At 59.7% G+C, this 18,644-nt stretch overlaps 1 protein-coding gene across 1 annotated transcript in view; it reads left to right on the top strand.

Annotated features, from left to right (window-relative positions):
• Positions 1-18,644, top strand: part of LOC140470037 (neural cell adhesion molecule L1-like) — a 91,935-nt gene that overhangs the window by 11,326 nt on the left and 61,965 nt on the right. Inside the window, exons 4-7 of the mRNA XM_072566497.1 lie at positions 2,387-2,492; positions 11,423-11,622; positions 15,135-15,257; positions 15,356-15,526. Of these exons, the coding sequence (XP_072422598.1) occupies positions 2,387-2,492; positions 11,423-11,622; positions 15,135-15,257; positions 15,356-15,526 (600 nt within the window). The remainder of the gene's footprint in view (positions 1-2,386; positions 2,493-11,422; positions 11,623-15,134; positions 15,258-15,355; positions 15,527-18,644) is intronic.

Genomic DNA, 18,644 nt, shown 5'->3' with positions numbered 1-18,644 from the left:
CACACACTCACACTCACATACACACACGCGCACACACACGCACACTCACATACACACACGTACACACACTCACACTCACATACACACACACGTACACACTCACACTCACATACACACACGCACACACACTCACACTCACATACACACTCACACTCACATACACACACGCGCACACACTCACACTCACATACACACACGCGCACACACTCACACTCACATACACACACGAACACACACTCTCACTCACATACACACACGCACACACACTCACACTCACATACACACACGCACACACACTCACACTCACATACACACACGCGCACACACTCTCACTCACATACACACACGCACACACACTCACACTCACATACACACACGCGCACACACTCACACTCACATACACACTCACACTCACATACACACACGCGCACACACTCACACTCACATACACACACGCGCACACACTCACACTCACATACACACTCACACTCACATACACACACGCGCACACACTCACACTCACATACACACACGAACACACACTCACACTCACATACACACACGTACACACACTCTCACTCACATACACACACGAACACACACTCACACTCACATACACACACGCGCACACACACTCACACTCACATACACACACGTACACACACTCACACTCACATACACACACGCGCACACACTCACACTCACATACACACACGCGCACACACTCTCACTCACATACACACACGCGCACACACTCACACTCACGCGCACACACTCACACTCACATACACACACGCGCACACACTCTCACTCACATACACACACGCGCACACACTCACACTCACATACACACACGCGCACACACTCTCACATGCTCATACTCACAATCTCACGCACACACACTCTCTCACGCACTCACACTCACTGTCACACAGTATCACACACACTCTCACACACTCTTATGCTCTCACATGCTCACACTCACACACAATCTCACGCACACACTCGCGTGCACACTCACACTCACGCATCCTCACTCTCACACACACACTCTCTCTCACACACACACTCTCACACAAACACTCACGCACACACTTGCACACACACACACACATACACACACTCTCTCACACACGCTCACTGTCACACACACTCTCACGCTCACACACACTCACAAACTCACACACACTCACAAACTCACACACACTCACAAACTCACACACATACACACTCACTCACACAGGCTCACGCACACGCACAAACTCACACACACTCTCTCACACACACACACTCTCTCTCAAACACGCACACACACTATCACACTCTTTCACACATACACACTCACATACACTCACACTCACTGTCACACACTCTCTCACACACGCACATACACTCACACACACCTTCTCTCACACACGCTCACACACACACTCACAAACTCTCACACTCACACACACACACTTTCACTCACACGCACACACATTCTCACACACACCCTCTCTGTCACACTCACACACACACTCACTCACACTCACTCACACACACACTCACTCACACTCACACACACACTCTCACACCCACACACACACTCACACGGACACACACTCCGTCTCTCACACACACTCCCTCTCACACACACACTCACACTCACACACACCCTCTCTCAGACACACACCCTCTCTCAGACACACTCTTTCACACACACTCACACACACTCTCACTCACACTCACTGACACACACACACACACACACACACTCTCTTACACACAGTCACACACACACTCACACAGACACACACGCACACACTCTCACACATACACCCACTCTCACACCCACTCTCACACCCACTCTCACACCCACTCTCTCACACCCACTCTCACACCCACTCTCACACCCACTCTCACACCCACTCTCACACCCACTCTCACACCCACTCTCTCACACACACTCTCACACCCACTCTCACACCCACTCTCACACCCACTCTCACACCCACTCTCACACCCACTCTCACACCCACTCTCACACCCACTCTCACACCCACTCTCTCACACACACTCTCACACACACTCTCTCTCACACACTCTCTCTCACACACTCTCTCTCACACACTCTCTCTCACACACTCTCTCACACACTCTCTCACACACACACACAATCTCACACAAACCCTTTCTCACGCACTCATACACTCACATTCTCTCACACATACACTCACATACACTCTCACACACACACACATTCACATACACACTCTCTTACAGACTCACACACACATCCACACCGCCCTCTCCCCCTGACTTCTGTCTGCGAGTTGGGTCCCAGCCAGGGACTGACTGACCTCTCGTCTCTCTCTATCTCTCTCTGCCCCCCTTTGTCCTGCAGTGAAGCAGCCGCCAGTAATCACCGAGCAGACCACAGCGAACTACACTGTCTTCCCCACCGACGATATCGTCCTGAAATGTGAAGGGAAGGGGGTGCCAGCACCTGAGTGAGTACTCGCAGGGCGTTCACAGACTGCTGTATGTACAATCTGTACCCACTGGGGGGGGGGGGGGTCACGGTCCTGGGACTGGGGATATCCCAGTGTGTACACCCTGGGGGGGCACGGTCCTGGGACTGGGGATATCCCAGTGTGTACACCCCGGGGGGGGACAGGGCCCTGGGACTGGGGATATCCCAGTGTGTACACCCCGGGGGGGCAGGGCCCTGGGACTGGGGATATCCCAGTGTGTACACCCCGGGGGGGGGGGCAGGGCCCTGGGACTGGGGATATCCCAGTGTGTACACCCCGGGGGGGGACAGGGCCCTGGGACTGGGGATATCCCAGTGTGTACACCCCGGGGGGGGACAGGGCCCTGGGACTGGGGATATCCCAGTGTGTACACCCTGGGGACAGGGCCCTGGGACTGGGGATATCCCAGTGTGTACACCCCGGGGGGACAGGGCCCTGGGACTGGGGATATCCCAGTGTCTACACCCTGGGGACAGGGTCCTGGGACTGGGGATATCCCAGTGTGTACACCCCGGGGGGGGGCAGGGCCCTGGGACTGGGGATATCCCAGTGTGTACACCCCGGGGGGGGGCAGGGCCCTGGGACTGGGGATATCCCAGTGTGTACACCCCGGGGACAGGGCCCCGGGACTGGGGATATCCCAGTGTGTACACCCCGGGGGGGGGCAGGGCCCTGGGACTGGGGATATCCCAGTGTGTACACCCCGGGGGGGGGGCAGGGCCCTGGGACTGGGGATATCCCAGTGTGTACACCCCGGGGGGGGGCAGGGCCCTGGGACTGGGGATATCCCAGTGTGTACACCCTGGGGACAGGGCCCTGGGACTGGGGATATCCCAGTGTCTACACCCTGGGGACAGGGTCCTGGGACTGGGGATATCCCAGTGTGTACACCCCGGGGGGGGGCAGGGCCCTGGGACTGGGGATATCCCAGTGTGTACACCCCGGGGGGGGGCAGGGCCCTGGGACTGGGGATATCCCAGTGTGTACACCCCGGGGACAGGGCCCCGGGACTGGGGATATCCCAGTGTGTACACCCCGGGGGGGGGGCAGGGCCCTGGGACTGGGGATATCCCAGTGTGTACACCCCGGGGGGGGGCAGGGCCCTGGGACTGGGGATATCCCAGTGTGTACACCCCGGGGACAGGGCCCCGGGACTGGGGATATCCCAGTGTGTACACCCCGGGGGGGGGCAGGGTCCTGGGACTGGGGATATCCCAGTGTGTACACCCCGGGGGGGGGGCAGGGCCCTGGGACTGGGGATATCCCAGTGTGTACACCCCGGGGACAGGGCCCCGGGACTGGGGATATCCCAGTGTGTACACCCCGGGGGGGGGCAGGGCCCTGGGACTGGGGATATCCCAGTGTGTACACCCCGGGGGGGGGCAGGGCCCTGGGACTGGGGATATCCCAGTGTGTACACCCCGGGGGACAGGGCCCTGGGACTGGGGATATCCCAGTGTGTACACCCCGGGGGGGGGGGGCAGGGCCCTGGGACTGGGGATATCCCAGTGTGTACACCCCGGGGGGGGGCAGGGCCCTGGGACTGGGGATATCCCAGTGTGTACACCCCGGGGACAGGGCCCTGGGACTGGGGATATCCCAGTGTGTACACCCCGGGGACAGGGCCCTGGGACTGGGGATATCCCAGTGTGTACACCCCGGGGGGGGGCAGGGCCCTGGGACTGGGGATATCCCAGTGTGTACACCCCGGGGACAGGGCCCTGGGACTGGGGATATCCCAGTGTGTACACCCCGGGGACAGGGCCCTGGGACTGGGGATATCCCAGTGTGTCCCCCCCGGGGGGGCAGGGCCCTGGGACTGGGGATATCCCAGTGTGTACACCCCGGGGGGGGGCAGGGCCCTGGGACTGGGGATATCCCAGTGTGTACACCCCGGGGACAGGGCCCTGGGACTGGGGATATCCCAGTGTGTACACCCCGGGGGGGGGCAGGGCCCTGGGACTGGGGATATCCCAGTGTGTACACCCCGGGGACAGGGCCCTGGGACTGGGGATATCCCAGTGTGTACACCCCGGGGACAGGGCCCTGGGACTGGGGATATCCCAGTGTGTACACCCCGGGGACAGGGCCCTGGGACTGGGGATATCCCAGTGTGTCCACCCCGGGGACAGGGCCCTGGGACTGGGGATATCCCAGTGTGTACACCCCGGGGACAGGGCCCTGGGACTGGGGATATCCCAGTGTGTACACCCCGGGGGGGGGGCAGGGCCCTGGGACTGGGGATATCCCAGTGTGTACACCCCGGGGACAGGGCCCTGGGACTGGGGATATCCCAGTGTGTACACCCCGGGGACAGGGCCCTGGGACTGGGGATATCCCAGTGTGTACACCCCGGGGGGGGGGGCAGGGCCCTGGGACTGGGGATATCCCAGTGTGTACACCCTGGGGACAGGGCCCTGGGACTGGGGATATCCCAGTGTGTACACCCCGGGGACAGGGCCCTGGGACTGGGGATATCCCAGTGTGTACACCCCGGGGGGGGGCAGGGCCCTGGGACTGGGGATATCCCAGTGTGTACACCCCGGGGACAGGGCCCTGGGACTGGGGATATCCCAGTGTGTACACCCCGGGGGACAGGGCCCTGGGACTGGGGATATCCCAGTGTGTACACCCCGGGGGGGGGGGCAGGGCCCTGGGACTGGGGATATCCCAGTGTGTACACCCCGGGGACAGGGCCCTGGGACTGGGGATATCCCAGTGTGTACACCCCGGGGGGGGGGGCAGGGCCCTGGGACTGGGGATATTCCAGTGTGTCCCTCCCGGGGGGGCAGGGCCCTGGGACTGGGGATATCCCAGTGTGTACACCCCGGGGACAGGGCCCTGGGACTGGGGATATCCCAGTGTGTCCCCCCCGGGGGGGCAGGGCCCTGGGACTGGGGATATCCCAGTGTGTACACCCCGGGGGGGGGCAGGGCCCTGGGACTGGGGATATCCCAGTGTGTACACCCCGGGGGGGGGCAGGGCCCTGGGACTGGGGATATCCCAGTGTGTACACCCCGGGGACAGGGCCCTGGGACTGGGGATATCCCAGTGTGTACACCCCGGGGGGACAGGGCCCTGGGACTGGGGATATCCCAGTGTCTACACCCTGGGGACAGGGTCCTGGGACTGGGGATATCCCAGTGTGTACACCCCGGGGGGGGGGCAGGGCCCTGGGACTGGGGATATCCCAGTGTGTACACCCCGGGGGGGGCAGGGCCCTGGGACTGGGGATATCCCAGTGTGTACACCCCGGGGGGGGGACAGGGCCCTGGGACTGGGGATATCCCAGTGTGTACACCCCGGGGGGGGGCAGGGCCCTGGGACTGGGGATATCCCAGTGTGTACACCCCGGGGTGGGGCAGGGCCCTGGGACTGGGGATATCCCAGTGTGTACACCCCGGGGGGGGGCAGGGCCCTGGGACTGGGGATATCCCAGTGTGTCCCTCCCGGGGGGGCAGGGCCCTGGGACTGGGGATATCCCAGTGTGTACACCCCGGGGGACAGGGCCCTGGGACTGGGGATATCCCAGTGTGTACACCCCGGGGGGGGGGCAGGGCCCTGGGACTGGGGATATCCCAGTGTGTACACCCCGGGGGGGGGCAGGGCCCTGGGACTGGGGATATCCCAGTGTGTACACCCCGGGGACAGGGCCCTGGGACTGGGGATATCCCAGTGTGTACACCCCGGGGACAGGGCCCTGGGACTGGGGATATCCCAGTGTGTCCCCCCCGGTGGGGCAGGGCCCTGGGACTGGGGATATCCCAGTGTGTACACCCCGGGGGGGGCAGGGCCCTGGGACTGGGGATATCCCAGTGTGTACACCCCGGGGACAGGGCCCTGGGACTGGGGATATCCCAGTGTGTACACCCCGGGGACAGGGCCCTGGGACTGGGGATATCCCAGTGTGTACACCCCGGGGGGGGGCAGGGCCCTGGGACCGGGGATATCCCAGTGTGTACACCCCGGGGACAGGGCCCTGGGACCTGGGATATCCCAGTGTGTACACCCCGGGGACAGGGCCCTGCGACTGGGGATATCCCAGTGTGTACACCCCGGGGACAGGGCCCTGGGACTGGGGATATCCCAGTGTGTACACCCCGGGGACAGGGCCCTGGGACTGGGGATATCCCAGTGTGTACACCCCGGGGACAGGGCCCTGGGACTGGGGATATCCCAGTGTGTACACCCCGGGGGACAGGGCCCTGGGACTGGGGATATCCCAGTGTGTACACCCCGGGGACAGGGCCCCGGGACTGGGGATATCCCAGTGTGTACACCCCGGGGACAGGGCCCCGGGACTGGGGATATCCCAGTGTGTACACCCTGGGGGGGGACAGGGCCCTGGGACTGGGGATATCCCAGTGTGTACACCCCGGGGGGGGACAGGGCCCTGGGACTGGGGATATCCCAGTGTGTACACCCCGGGGGACAGGGCCCTGGGACTGGGGATATCCCAGTGTGTACACCCCGGGGGACAGGGCCCTGGGACTGGGGATATCCCAGTGTGTACACCCCGGGGGGGGGGCAGGGCCCTGGGACTGGGGATATCCCAGTGTGTACACCCTAGGGACAGGGCCCTGGGACTGGGGATATCCCAGTGTGTACACCCTGGGGGGGACAGGGCCCTGGGACTGGGGATATCCCAGTGTGTACACCCCGGGGGGGGACAGGGTCCTGGGACTGGGGATATCCCAGTGTGTACACCCCGGGGGACAGGGCCCTGGGACTGGGGATATCCCAGTGTGTACACCCCGGGGACAGGGCCCTGGGACTGGGGATATCCCAGTGTGTACACCCCGGGGACAGGGCCCTGGGACTGGGGATATCCCAGTGTGTACACCCCGGGGGGGGGCAGGGCCCTGGGACTGGGGATATCCCAGTGTGTACACCCCGGGGGGGGGCAGGGCCCTGGGACTGGGGATATCCCAGTGTGTACACCCCGGGGACAGGGCCCTGGGACTGGGGATATCCCAGTGTGTACACCCTGGGGACAGGGTCTGGGACTGGGGATATCCCAGTGTGTACACCCTGGGGACAGGGTCTGGGACTGGGGATATCCCAGTGTGTACACCCTGGGGACAGGGTCTGGGACTGGGGATATCCCAGTGTGTACACCCCGGGGACAGGGCCCTGGGACTGGGGATATCCCAGTGTGTACACCCCGGGGACAGGGCCCTGGGACTGGGGATATCCCAGTGTGTACACCCCGGGGGGGGGGCAGGGCCCTGGGACTGGGGATATTCCAGTGTGTCCCTCCCGGGGGGGCAGGGCCCTGGGACTGGGGATATCCCAGTGTGTACACCCCGGGGACAGGGCCCTGGGACTGGGGATATCCCAGTGTGTCCACCCCGGGGGGGCAGGGCCCTGGGACTGGGGATATCCCAGTGTGTACACCCCGGGGGGGGGCAGGGCCCTGGGACTGGGGATATCCCAGTGTGTACACCCCGGGGGGGGGCAGGGCCCTGGGACTGGGGATATCCCAGTGTGTACACCCCGGGGGGACAGGGCCCTGGGACTGGGGATATCCCAGTGTCTACACCCTGGGGACAGGGTCCTGGGACTGGGGATATCCCAGTGTGTACACCCCGGGGGGGGACAGGGCCCTGGGACTGGGGATATCCCAGTGTGTACACCCCGGGGGGGGGGGGCAGGGCCCTGGGACTGGGGATATCCCAGTGTGTACACCCCTGGGGGGGGCAGGGCCCTGGGACTGGGGATATCCCAGTGTGTACACCCCGGGGGGGGGCAGGGCCCTGGGACTGGGGATATCCCAGTGTGTACACCCCGGGGGGGGGCAGGGCCCTGGGACTGGGGATATCCCAGTGTGTCCCTCCCGGGGGGGCAGGGCCCTGGGACTGGGGATATCCCAGTGTGTACACCCCGGGGGACAGGGCCCTGGGACTGGGGATATCCCAGTGTGTACACCCCGGGGGGGGGGGCAGGGCCCTGGGACTGGGGATATCCCAGTGTGTACACCCCGGGGACAGGGCCCTGGGACTGGGGATATCCCAGTGTGTACACCCCGGGGACAGGGCCCTGGGACTGGTGATATCCCAGTGTGTCCCCCCCGGGGGGGCAGGGCCCTGGGACTGGGGATATCCCAGTGTGTACACCCCGGGGGGGGCAGGGCCCTGGGACTGGGGATATCCCAGTGTGTACACCCCGGGGACAGGGCCCTGGGACTGGGGATATCCCAGTGTGTACACCCCGGGGACAGGGCCCTGGGACTGGGGATATCCCAGTGTGTACACCCCGGGGGGGGGCAGGGCCCTGGGACTGGGGATATCCCAGTGTGTACACCCCGGGGACAGGGCCCTGGGACTGGGGATATCCCAGTGTGTACACCCCGGGGACAGGGCCCTGGGACTGGGGATATCCCAGTGTGTACACCCCGGGGACAGGGCCCTGGGACTGGGGATATCCCAGTGTGTACACCCCGGGGGGGGGCAGGGCCCTGGGACTGGGGATATCCCAGTGTGTACACCCTGGGGACAGGGTCTGGGACTGGGGATATCCCAGTGTGTACACCCCGGGGGGGGGGGGCAGGGCCCTGGGACTGGGGATATCCCAGTGTGTACACACTGGGGCGAGCCTGTGGGATGGGTATATTCCCCTGTGTACACACTGGGGGCAGGGTCTGGCTCGTAGCGGCGATCTCTCTGTTACCTCGGCGATGATCCCTCGCGGAATCTGGCCATTCCCTTCGAACAGGCAGGAGCCTCCCTGAGATTCGGGTTAAGGGTTCTGCTGACATCATAGCCTGGACTGACGGGCAGCGTTCCCAACGGATTGCCTGTCCCGGGATCCTCTCCGAAACACCACCCATCCGCGGCCCTCTCTGTCATCCTGCTGAACCCCCCCTCCCCCTCCTTCACCGTATCCTCGTGATTTTATAAACCTCTATAAGGTCACCCCTCGGCCCCCGACGCTCCGGGGAAAACAGCCTCCCGGCCTACCCAGCCTCTCCCTGTAGCTCCAACCCTTTCCTGAACCCTTTCCCAACATCCTTCCCTGGAGCGGGGAGACCAGAGTCGAACGCAGGATTCCCAAAGTGGCCTCCCCGATACAGCCGCAACATGACCCTCCCAACTCCTGTACTCCTGACCAAGACAGACAAGCCGACCAAAGGCCTCCTTCAGTATCCTGTCGACCTGTGACTCCATCTTACCAAAGGGTGGCTCGTTTCATTAACACGAGAGTTCTGGCATCCAATCTCTGTCACATTAAGTCACGGAACCAGACTATATTAGATTAGATTACTTCCAGCGTGGAAACAGGCCCTTCGGCCCAACAAGTCCACACCGACCCGCCGAAGCGCACCCACCCACACCCATTCCTCTACATTTACCCTGCAGCTAACACTACGGGCAATTTAGCACGGCCAATCCACCCTAATCTGCACATTTTTGGACTGTGGGAGGAAACCCACGCAGACACGGTGGAGAATGTGCAAACTCCACACAGTCAGTCGCCTGAGGTGGGAATTGAACCCAGGTCTCCAGGGCTGTGAGGCAGCAGTGCTAACCACTGTGCCACCCTTTGCTCCAACCCGTCCACGCCGATCCACATATCTTAAAGTAATCTCGTCCCGTTTGCCTGCACTTGGCCCATCTCCTGCTAAACCCTTCACATCCAAAACCCCATCCAAATGTGTTTTCAATGTTATCATTGTGCCAGCCCCCACCACTTCCTCTGGCAGCTCGTTCCACACACGCACCACCCTCTGGGGGGAAAAACAATTTAGCACAGTCAATCCACCCTAACCTGCACATCCCTGGGCACTACGGGGACAATTTAGCACGGCCAATCCACCCTAACCTGTATATCCCTGGGCACTACGGGACAATTTAGCACGGTCAATCCACCCTAACCTGTACATCCCTGGGCACTACGGGGACAATTTAGCATGGCCAATCCACCCTAACCTGTATATCCCTGGGCACTACAGGGACAATTTAGCACGGGCCAATCCACCCTAACCTGTACATCCCTGGGCACTACGGGGACAATTTAGCACGGCCAATCCACCCTAACCTGTACATCCCTGAGCACTACGGGGACAATTTAGCACGGTCAATCCACCCTAACCTGCACATCCCTGGGCACTACGGGGACAATTTAGCACGGCCAATCCACCCTAACCTGTACATCCCTGGGCACTACGGGGACAACTTAGCACGGCCAATCCACCCTAACCTGTACATCCCTGGGCACTACGGGGACAATTTAGCACGGCCAATCCACCCTAACCTGTACATCCCTGGGCACTATGGGGACAATTTAGCACGGCCAATCCACCCTAACCTGTACATCCCTGGGCACTACGGGGACAATTTAGCACGGTCAATCCACCCTAACCTGTACATCCCTGGGCACTACAGGGACAATTTAGCACGGCCAATCCACCCTAACCTGCACATCCCTGGGCACGACGGGGACAATTTAGCACGGCCAATCCACCCTAACCTGTACATCCCTGGGCACTACGGGGACAATTTAGCACGGCCAATCCACCCTAACCTGTACATCCCTGGGCACTACAGGGACAATTTAGCACGGCCAATCCACCCTAACCTGTACATCCCTGGGCACTATGGGGACAATTTAGCATGGCCAATCCACCCTAACCTGTACATCCCTGGGCACTACGGGGACAATTTAGCACGGTCAATCCACCCTAACCTGTACATCCCTGGGCACTACGGGACAATTTAGCACGGGCCAATCCACCCTAACCTGTACATCCCTGGGCACTACGGGACAATTTAGCACGGCCAATCCACCCTAACCTGTACATCCCTGGGCACTACGGGACAATTTAGCACGGGCCAATCCACCCTAACCTGTACATCCCTGGGCACGGTGGGTAATTAGTGACTCCTTGTGAATTCTCTCGGACACAGATTCCGCTGGACGAAGGATGGGAAGCTGTTTGATCCAGCCGATGATCCCCGGGCGACGATGAATTCCAGTTCGGGCACCGTGGTAATTGCCACCTCAGCGAATGGGGTCTCCATCAGGCAGTATCAGGGCACCTACCGGTGTTACGTCAGCAATAACTACGGCACCGCCATCTCCACCAACATCAACCTGGTTACAGAGAGTGAGTCCGCAACCCCAGCTCACCGCACCAGCCCAGAGACTGAGGAAGGCACCTTCTACACCCAGGGACACGGGGGGTTAGAGACAGAGTACAGCTCACTCTACACTGTCCCCCACTCCCAGGGACAGGGGGGTTAGAGACAGAGTACAGCTCACTCTACACCGTCCCCCACACCCAGGGACAGGGCGGGTTAGAGACAGAGTACAGCTCACTCTACACAGTCCCCCACTCCCAGGGACAGGGGGGTTAGAGACAGAGTACAGCTCACTCTACACAGTCCCCCACTCCCAGGGACAGGGGGGTTAGAGACAGAGGAAAGCTCCCTCTACACTGTCCCCGCACTCCCAGGGACAGGGAGTTAGATACAGAGTAAAGCTCTCTCTACACTGTCCCCCACTCCCAGGGACAGGGGGTTAGATACAGAGTAAAACTCTCTCTACACTGTCCCCCACTCCGAGGGACAGGCGGTTAGATACAGAGTAAAGCTCCCTCTACACCGTCCCCCACTCCCAGGGACAGGGGGTTAGATACAGGGTAAAGCTTCCTCTACACTATCACCCCAATCAAACACTCTGAGGGACAGGGGGGTTAGATACAGAGTATACTCAGGGTTACTGAGGGACAGTGTGAGGGAGGGGGATTAACATCAGTAGGGATACAGTCAGTAACACAGGGCTCTGGGGGGGAGAGGGGTTACTGAGGGACAGTGTGAGGGAGCTGGATTAACATCAGTAGGGATACAGTCAGTAACACAGGGCTCTGGGGGGGAGAGGGGTTACTGAGGGACAGTGTGAGGGAGCTGGATTAACATCAGTAGGGATACAGTCAGTAACACAGGGCCCTGGGGGGGGAGAGGGGTTACTGAGTGACAGTGTGAGGGAGCTGGATTAACATCAGTAGGGATACAGTCAGTAACACAGGGCTCTGGGGGGGAGAGGGGTTACTGAGGGACAGTGTGAGGGAGCTGGATTAACATCAGTAGGGATACAGTCAGTAACACAGGGCTCTGGGGGGGAGAGGGGTTACTGAGTGACAGTGTGAGGGAGCTGGATTAACATCAGTAGGGATACAGTCAGTAACACAGGGCTCTGGGGGGGAGAGGGGTTACTGAGGGACAGTGTGAGGGAGCTGGATTAACATCAGTAGGGATACAGTCAGTAACACAGGGCTCTGGGGGGGAGAGGGGTTACTGAGTGACAGTGTGAGGGAGCTGGATTAACATCAGTAGGGATACAGTCAGTAACACAGGGCCCTGGGGGGGAGAGGGGTTACTGAGGGACAGTGTGAGGGAGCTGGATTAACATCAGTAGGGATACAGTCAGTAACACAGGGCCCGGGGGGGGGGAGAGGGGTTACTGAGGGACAGTGTGAGGGAGCTGGATTAACATCAGTAGGGATACAGTCAGTAACACAGGGCCCTGGGGGGAGAGGGGTTACTGAGGGACAGTGTGAGGGAGCTGGATTAACATCAGTAGGGATACAGTCAGGAACACAGTGCCCTGGGGGGGGAGAGGGGTTACTGAGGGACAGTGTGGGGGAGGGGGATTAACATCAGTAGGGATACAGTCAGTAACACAGGGCCCTGGGGGGGAGAGGGGTTACTGAGGGACAGTGTGAGGGAGCTGGATTAACATCAGTAGGGATACAGTCAGTAACACAGGGCTCTGGGGGGGGAGAGGGGTTACTGAGGGACAGTGTGAGGGAGCTGGATTAACATCAGTAGGGATACAGTCAGTAACACAGGGCCCTGGGGGGGGAGAGGGGTTACTGAGGGACAGTGTGAGGGAGCTGGATTAACATCAGTAGGGATACAGTCAGTAACACAGGGCACTGGGGGGGAGAGGGGTTACTGAGGGACAGTGTGAGGGAGGGGGATTAACATCAGTAGGGATACAGTCAGTAACACAGGGCACTGGGGGGGAGAGGGGTTACTGAGGGACAGTGTGAGGGAGGGGGATTAACATCAGTAGGGATACAGTCAGTAACACAGGGCACTGGGGGGGAGAGGGGTTACTGAGGGACAGTGTGAGGGAGGGGGATTAACATCAGTAGGGATACAGTCAGTAACACAGGGCCCTGGGGGGGGGCGGAGGGGTTACTGAGGGACAGTGTGAGGGAGTTGGATTAACATCAGTGGGGATACAGTCAGTAACACAGGGCCCTGGGGGGGAGAGGGGTTACTGAGGGACAGTGTGGGGGAGGGGGATTAACATCAGTAGGGATACAGTCAGTAACACAGGGCTCTGGGGGGGAGAGGGGTTACTGAGGGACAGTGTGAGGGAGCTGGATTAACATCAGTAGGGATACAGTCAGTAACACAGGGCCCTGGGGGGGGGGGAGAGGGGTTACTGAGTGACAGTGTGAGGGAGGGGGATTAACATCAGTAGGGATACAGTCAGTAACACAGGGCCCTGGGGGGGGAGAGGGGTTACTGAGTGACAGTGTGGGGGAGGGGGATTAACATCAGTAGGGATACAGTCAGTAACACAGGGCCCTGGGGGGGAGAGGGGTTACTGAGTGACAGTGTGAGGGAGGGGGATTAACATCAGTAGGGATACAGTCAGTAACACAGGGCAATGGGGGATAGAGGGGTTACTGAGGGACAGTGTGAGGGAGCTGGATTAACATCAGTAGGGATACAGTCAGTAACACAGGGCCCTGGGGGGGAGAGGGGTTACTGAGGGACAGTGTGGGGGAGGGGGATTAACATCAGTAGGGATACAGTCAGTAACACAGGGCCCTGGGGGGGGTGGGAAGAGGGGTTACTGAGGGACAGTGTGAGGGAGCTGGATTAACATCAGTAGGGATACAGTCAGTAACACAGGGCCCTGGGGGGGGGGAGAGGGGTTACTGAGGGACAGTGTGAGGGAGCTGGATTAACATCAGTAGGGATACAGTCAGTAACACAGGGCCCTGGGGGGGGAGAGGGGTTACTGAGGGACAGTGTGAGGGAGGGGGATTAACATCAGTAGGGATACAGTCAGTAACACAGGGCCCTGGGGGGGAGAGGGGTTACTGAGTGACAGTGTGAGGGAGGGGGATTAACATCAGTAGGGATACAGTCAGTAACACAGGGCCCTGGGGGGGGAGAGGGGTTACTGAGGGACAGTGTGAGGGAGCTGGATTAACATCAGTAGGGATACAGTCAGTAACACAGGGCCCTGGGGGGGAGACGGGTTACTGAGGGACAGTGTGAGGGAGCTGGATTAACATCAGTAGGGATACAGTCAGTAACACAGGGCCCTGGCGGGGGGAGAGGGGTTACTGAGTGACAGTGTGAGGGAGCTGGATTAACATCAGTAGGGATACAGTCAGTAACACAGGGCCCTGGGTGGGGAGAGGGGTTACTGAGTGACAGTGTGAGGGAGCTGGATTAACATCAGTAGGGATACAGTCAGTAACACAGGGCCCTGGGAGTGGGGAGACTGAGCGACGGTGGTGTGATTGGTGGGTCGCTTGCTGATGTTCCTCTCTTGTGACAATGGTCCTCTCTGTCCTGTTATCCTCGTCAGGTACCCCGAAGTGGCCGAAGGAGAGTGTGCGTCACTTTAATAAAGAGGCAGGAGACTCCCTGGTTTTGCAGTGCAATCCCCCGACCAGCATGGCCTCCTCGATGATCATCTGGATGACCAGCAGTGAGTAACCTCTCGCCTGGAGGTCATCCCCCCAGGGTGATGGATCCCTTCTGTTCCTCCCGCAGCAGACCCATGTGTTTCTCTCTCTTCCCTTTCAGAGCTGTTCAACATCAAACTGAGTGAGCGGGTGTCCCAGGGACTGAATGGGAATCTCTACTTCTCCAACCTGGAGGTGGAGGACAGCTTAGAGGATTACACCTGCTACGCCCAGATCCCGGGCACCAGGACCATCATTCAGAAAGAGCCCATCGCCCTTCAGGTGGCACCATGTGAGTCCCAGCTCGCTCTCTCCGTCCCCTCCGCCGTCCCCGACAGCCCCTCCCTATCCCCGTCCCCTCCGCCGTCCCCTACACCCCCTCCCCATCCCCGTCCCCTCCGCCGTCCCCTACACCCCCTCCCTATCCCCGTCCCCTCCGCCGTCCCCGACACCCCCTCCCTATCCCCGTCCCCTCCGCCGTCCCCTACACCCCCTCCCTATCCCCGTCCCCTCCGCCGTCCCCTACACCCCCTCCCTATCTCCGTCCCCTCCTCCAGCCCCTACACCCCCTCCCTATCCCCGTCCCCTCCTCCAGCCCCTACACCCCCTCCCTATCTCCGTCCCCTCCTCCAGCCCCTACACCCCCTCCCTATCTCCGTCCCCTCCTCCAGCCCCTACACCCCCTCCCTATCTCCATCCCCTTCTCCAGCCCCTACACCCCCTCCCTATCTCCATCCCCTCCTCCAGCCCCTCCACCCCCTCCCTATCCCCGTCCCCTCCTCCAGCCCCTACACCCCCTCCCTATCTCTGTCCCCTCCTCCAGCCCCTACACCCCCTCCCTATCTCCGTCCCCTCCTCCAGCCCCTACACCCCCTCCCTATCCCCGTCCCCTCCTCCAGCCCCCTACACCCCCTCCCTATCCCTGTCCCCTCCTCCAGCCCCTACACCCCCTCCCTATCTCCGTCCCCTCCTCCAGCCCCTACACCCCCTCCCTATCTCTGTCCCCTCCTCCAGCCCCTACACCCCCTCCCTATCTCTGTCCCTTCCTATGACCCTCCAGGATCTCTTCCCTCCTCCAATCCCAGCCTCTTGAGTTTCCTCCGATTTCTATCGCTGTGTCACCCCTCCGGCTGTTTGGGTTTCTTTCCCAAAATCTCTCCACTCCTCCCTGTCTCTCTCTCTCTCTCTCTCTCTCTCTCTCTCTCTCTCTCTCTCTGTCTATCTGTCTCTCTCTGTCCAGGCCTGTCTCTCTCTCCCTCAAGGCAAGGACTGATTAGGGATAGTCAACGTGGCTTTGTGCGTGGGAAATCATGTCTCACAAACTTGATTGAGTTTTTTGAAGAAGTAACAAAGAGGATTGATGAGGGCAGAGCAGTAGATGTGATCTATATGGACTTCAGTAAGGCGTTCGACAAGGTTCCCCATGGGAGACTGATGAACAAGGTTAGATCTCATGGAATACAGGGAGAACTAGCCATTTGGATACAGAACTGGCTCAAAGGTAGAAGACAGAGGATGGTGGTGGAGGGTTGTTTTTCAGACTGGAGGCCTGTGACCAGTGGAGTGCCACAAGGATCGGTGCTGGGCCCTCTACTTTTCGTCATTTATATAAATGATTTGGATGTGACCATAAGAGGTACAGTTAGTAAGTTTGCAGATGACACCAAAATTGGAGGGTGTAGTGGACAGCGAAGAGGGTTACCTCAGATTACAACAGGATCTGGACCAGATGGGCCAATGGGCTGAGAAGTGACAGATGGAGTTTAATTCAGATAAATGTGAGGGGCTGCATTTTGGGAAAGCAAATCTTAGCCGGACTTATACACTTAATGGTAAGGTCCTAGGGAGTGTTGCTGAACAAAGAGACCTTGGAGTGCAGGTTCCTAGCTCCTTGAAAGTGGAGTCGCAGGTCGATAGGATAGTGAAGGCAGCGTTTGGTATGCTTTCCTTTATCGGTCAGAGTATTGAGTACAGGAGTTGGGAGGTCATGTTGCGGCTGTACAGGACATTGGTGAGGCCACTGTTGGAATACTGCGTGCAGTTCTCGTCTCCTTCCTGTCGGAAAGATGTTGTGAAACTTGAAAGGGTTCAGAAAAGATTTACAAGGATGTTGCCAGGGTTGGAGGGTTAGAGCTACAGGGAGAGGCTGAACAGGCTGGGGCTGTTTTCCCTGGAGCGTCGGGGGCTGAGGGGTGACCTTATAGAGGATTATAAAATCATGAGGGGGGTGTGGATAGGGTAAATAGGCAAGGTCTTTTCCCCCTGGGGTGGGGGAATCCAGAACTAGAGGGGCATAGGTTTAGGGTGAGAGGGGCAAGAAAAAAAGAGACCTAAGGGGCAACTTTTTCACACAGAGGGTGGTACGTGTGTGGAATGAGCTGCCAGAGGATGTGGTGGAGGCTGGTACAATGACAACATTTAAGAGGCATTTGGATGGGGATATGATTAGGAAGGGTTTGGAGGGATATGGGCCGGGTGCTGGCAGGTGGGACTAGATTGGGTTGGGATATCTGGGTCGGCATGGACGGGTTGGACCGAAGGGTCTGTTTCCATGCTGTACATCTCTATGACTCTTGTCTCGCTCTCTCTCTCTCTTGCTCTCTCTCTCAGTTTCTCTCTCTCTGTCTGTCTGTCTGTCTCTCTCTCTCTGTGTCTCTCTCTCCTTCTGTCTCTCGCTCCCTCTCTCTGTCTCTTGCTTTCCCTCTCTCTGTCTCTCTCTCTCTGTCTCTCTCTCTCTGTCACCCTCTCTCTGTCACCCTCTCTCTCCCTCTGTCTCTCTCTCTCTCTCTCCCTCTCGCTCTCTCTGTTTCTCTCTCCCACAGTCTCTCTCCCTCAGTCTCTCTCTCTCTCTGTCTCTCTCTCCCTCTCTCTCTCTCCCCCTCTCCCTCTCTCCCTCTGTCTGTCTGTCTCTCTCTCTCACTCTCTCTCTCTGTTTCTGTCTCTCTGTCTCTCTCTCTCTCGCTCTCTCTCTCTCGCTCTCTGTCTCTCTCTCTCTCTCTCGCTCTCTGTCTCTCTCTCTCTGTTTCTGTCTCTCTGTCTCTCTCTCTCTCGCTCTCTCTCTCTCGCTCTCTGTCTCTCTCTCTCTCTCTCGCTCTCTGTCTCTCTCTCTCTGTTTGTTTCTGTCTCTCTCGCTCTCTCTCTATTGCTCTCTCTCTCTTTCTTTCTCTGTCTCTCTCTGTGTCTCTCTCTCACTCTCTCTCTCTCTCTCTCTCTCTCTCTCTCTCCCTCTGTCTCTCTCACTCTCTGTCTCTCTCCCTCTGTGTCTCTCTCTCCCTCTCACTCTCTCTGTCTCTCTCTCTCTCTCTCTCCCTCTGTCTCTCACTCTCTGTCTCTCTCTCTCTCCCTCTCCCTCTGTCTCTCTCTCTCTCTCTCCCTCTGTCTCTCACGCTCTCTCTCACTCTCGCTCTGTC

The sequence above is a fragment of the Chiloscyllium punctatum genome, chromosome 50, assembly GCF_047496795.1.
Source record: "Chiloscyllium punctatum isolate Juve2018m chromosome 50, sChiPun1.3, whole genome shotgun sequence".
Lineage (NCBI taxonomy): Eukaryota > Metazoa > Chordata > Chondrichthyes > Orectolobiformes > Hemiscylliidae > Chiloscyllium > Chiloscyllium punctatum.
This window is presented reverse-complemented; position numbering and strand designations above follow the sequence as displayed.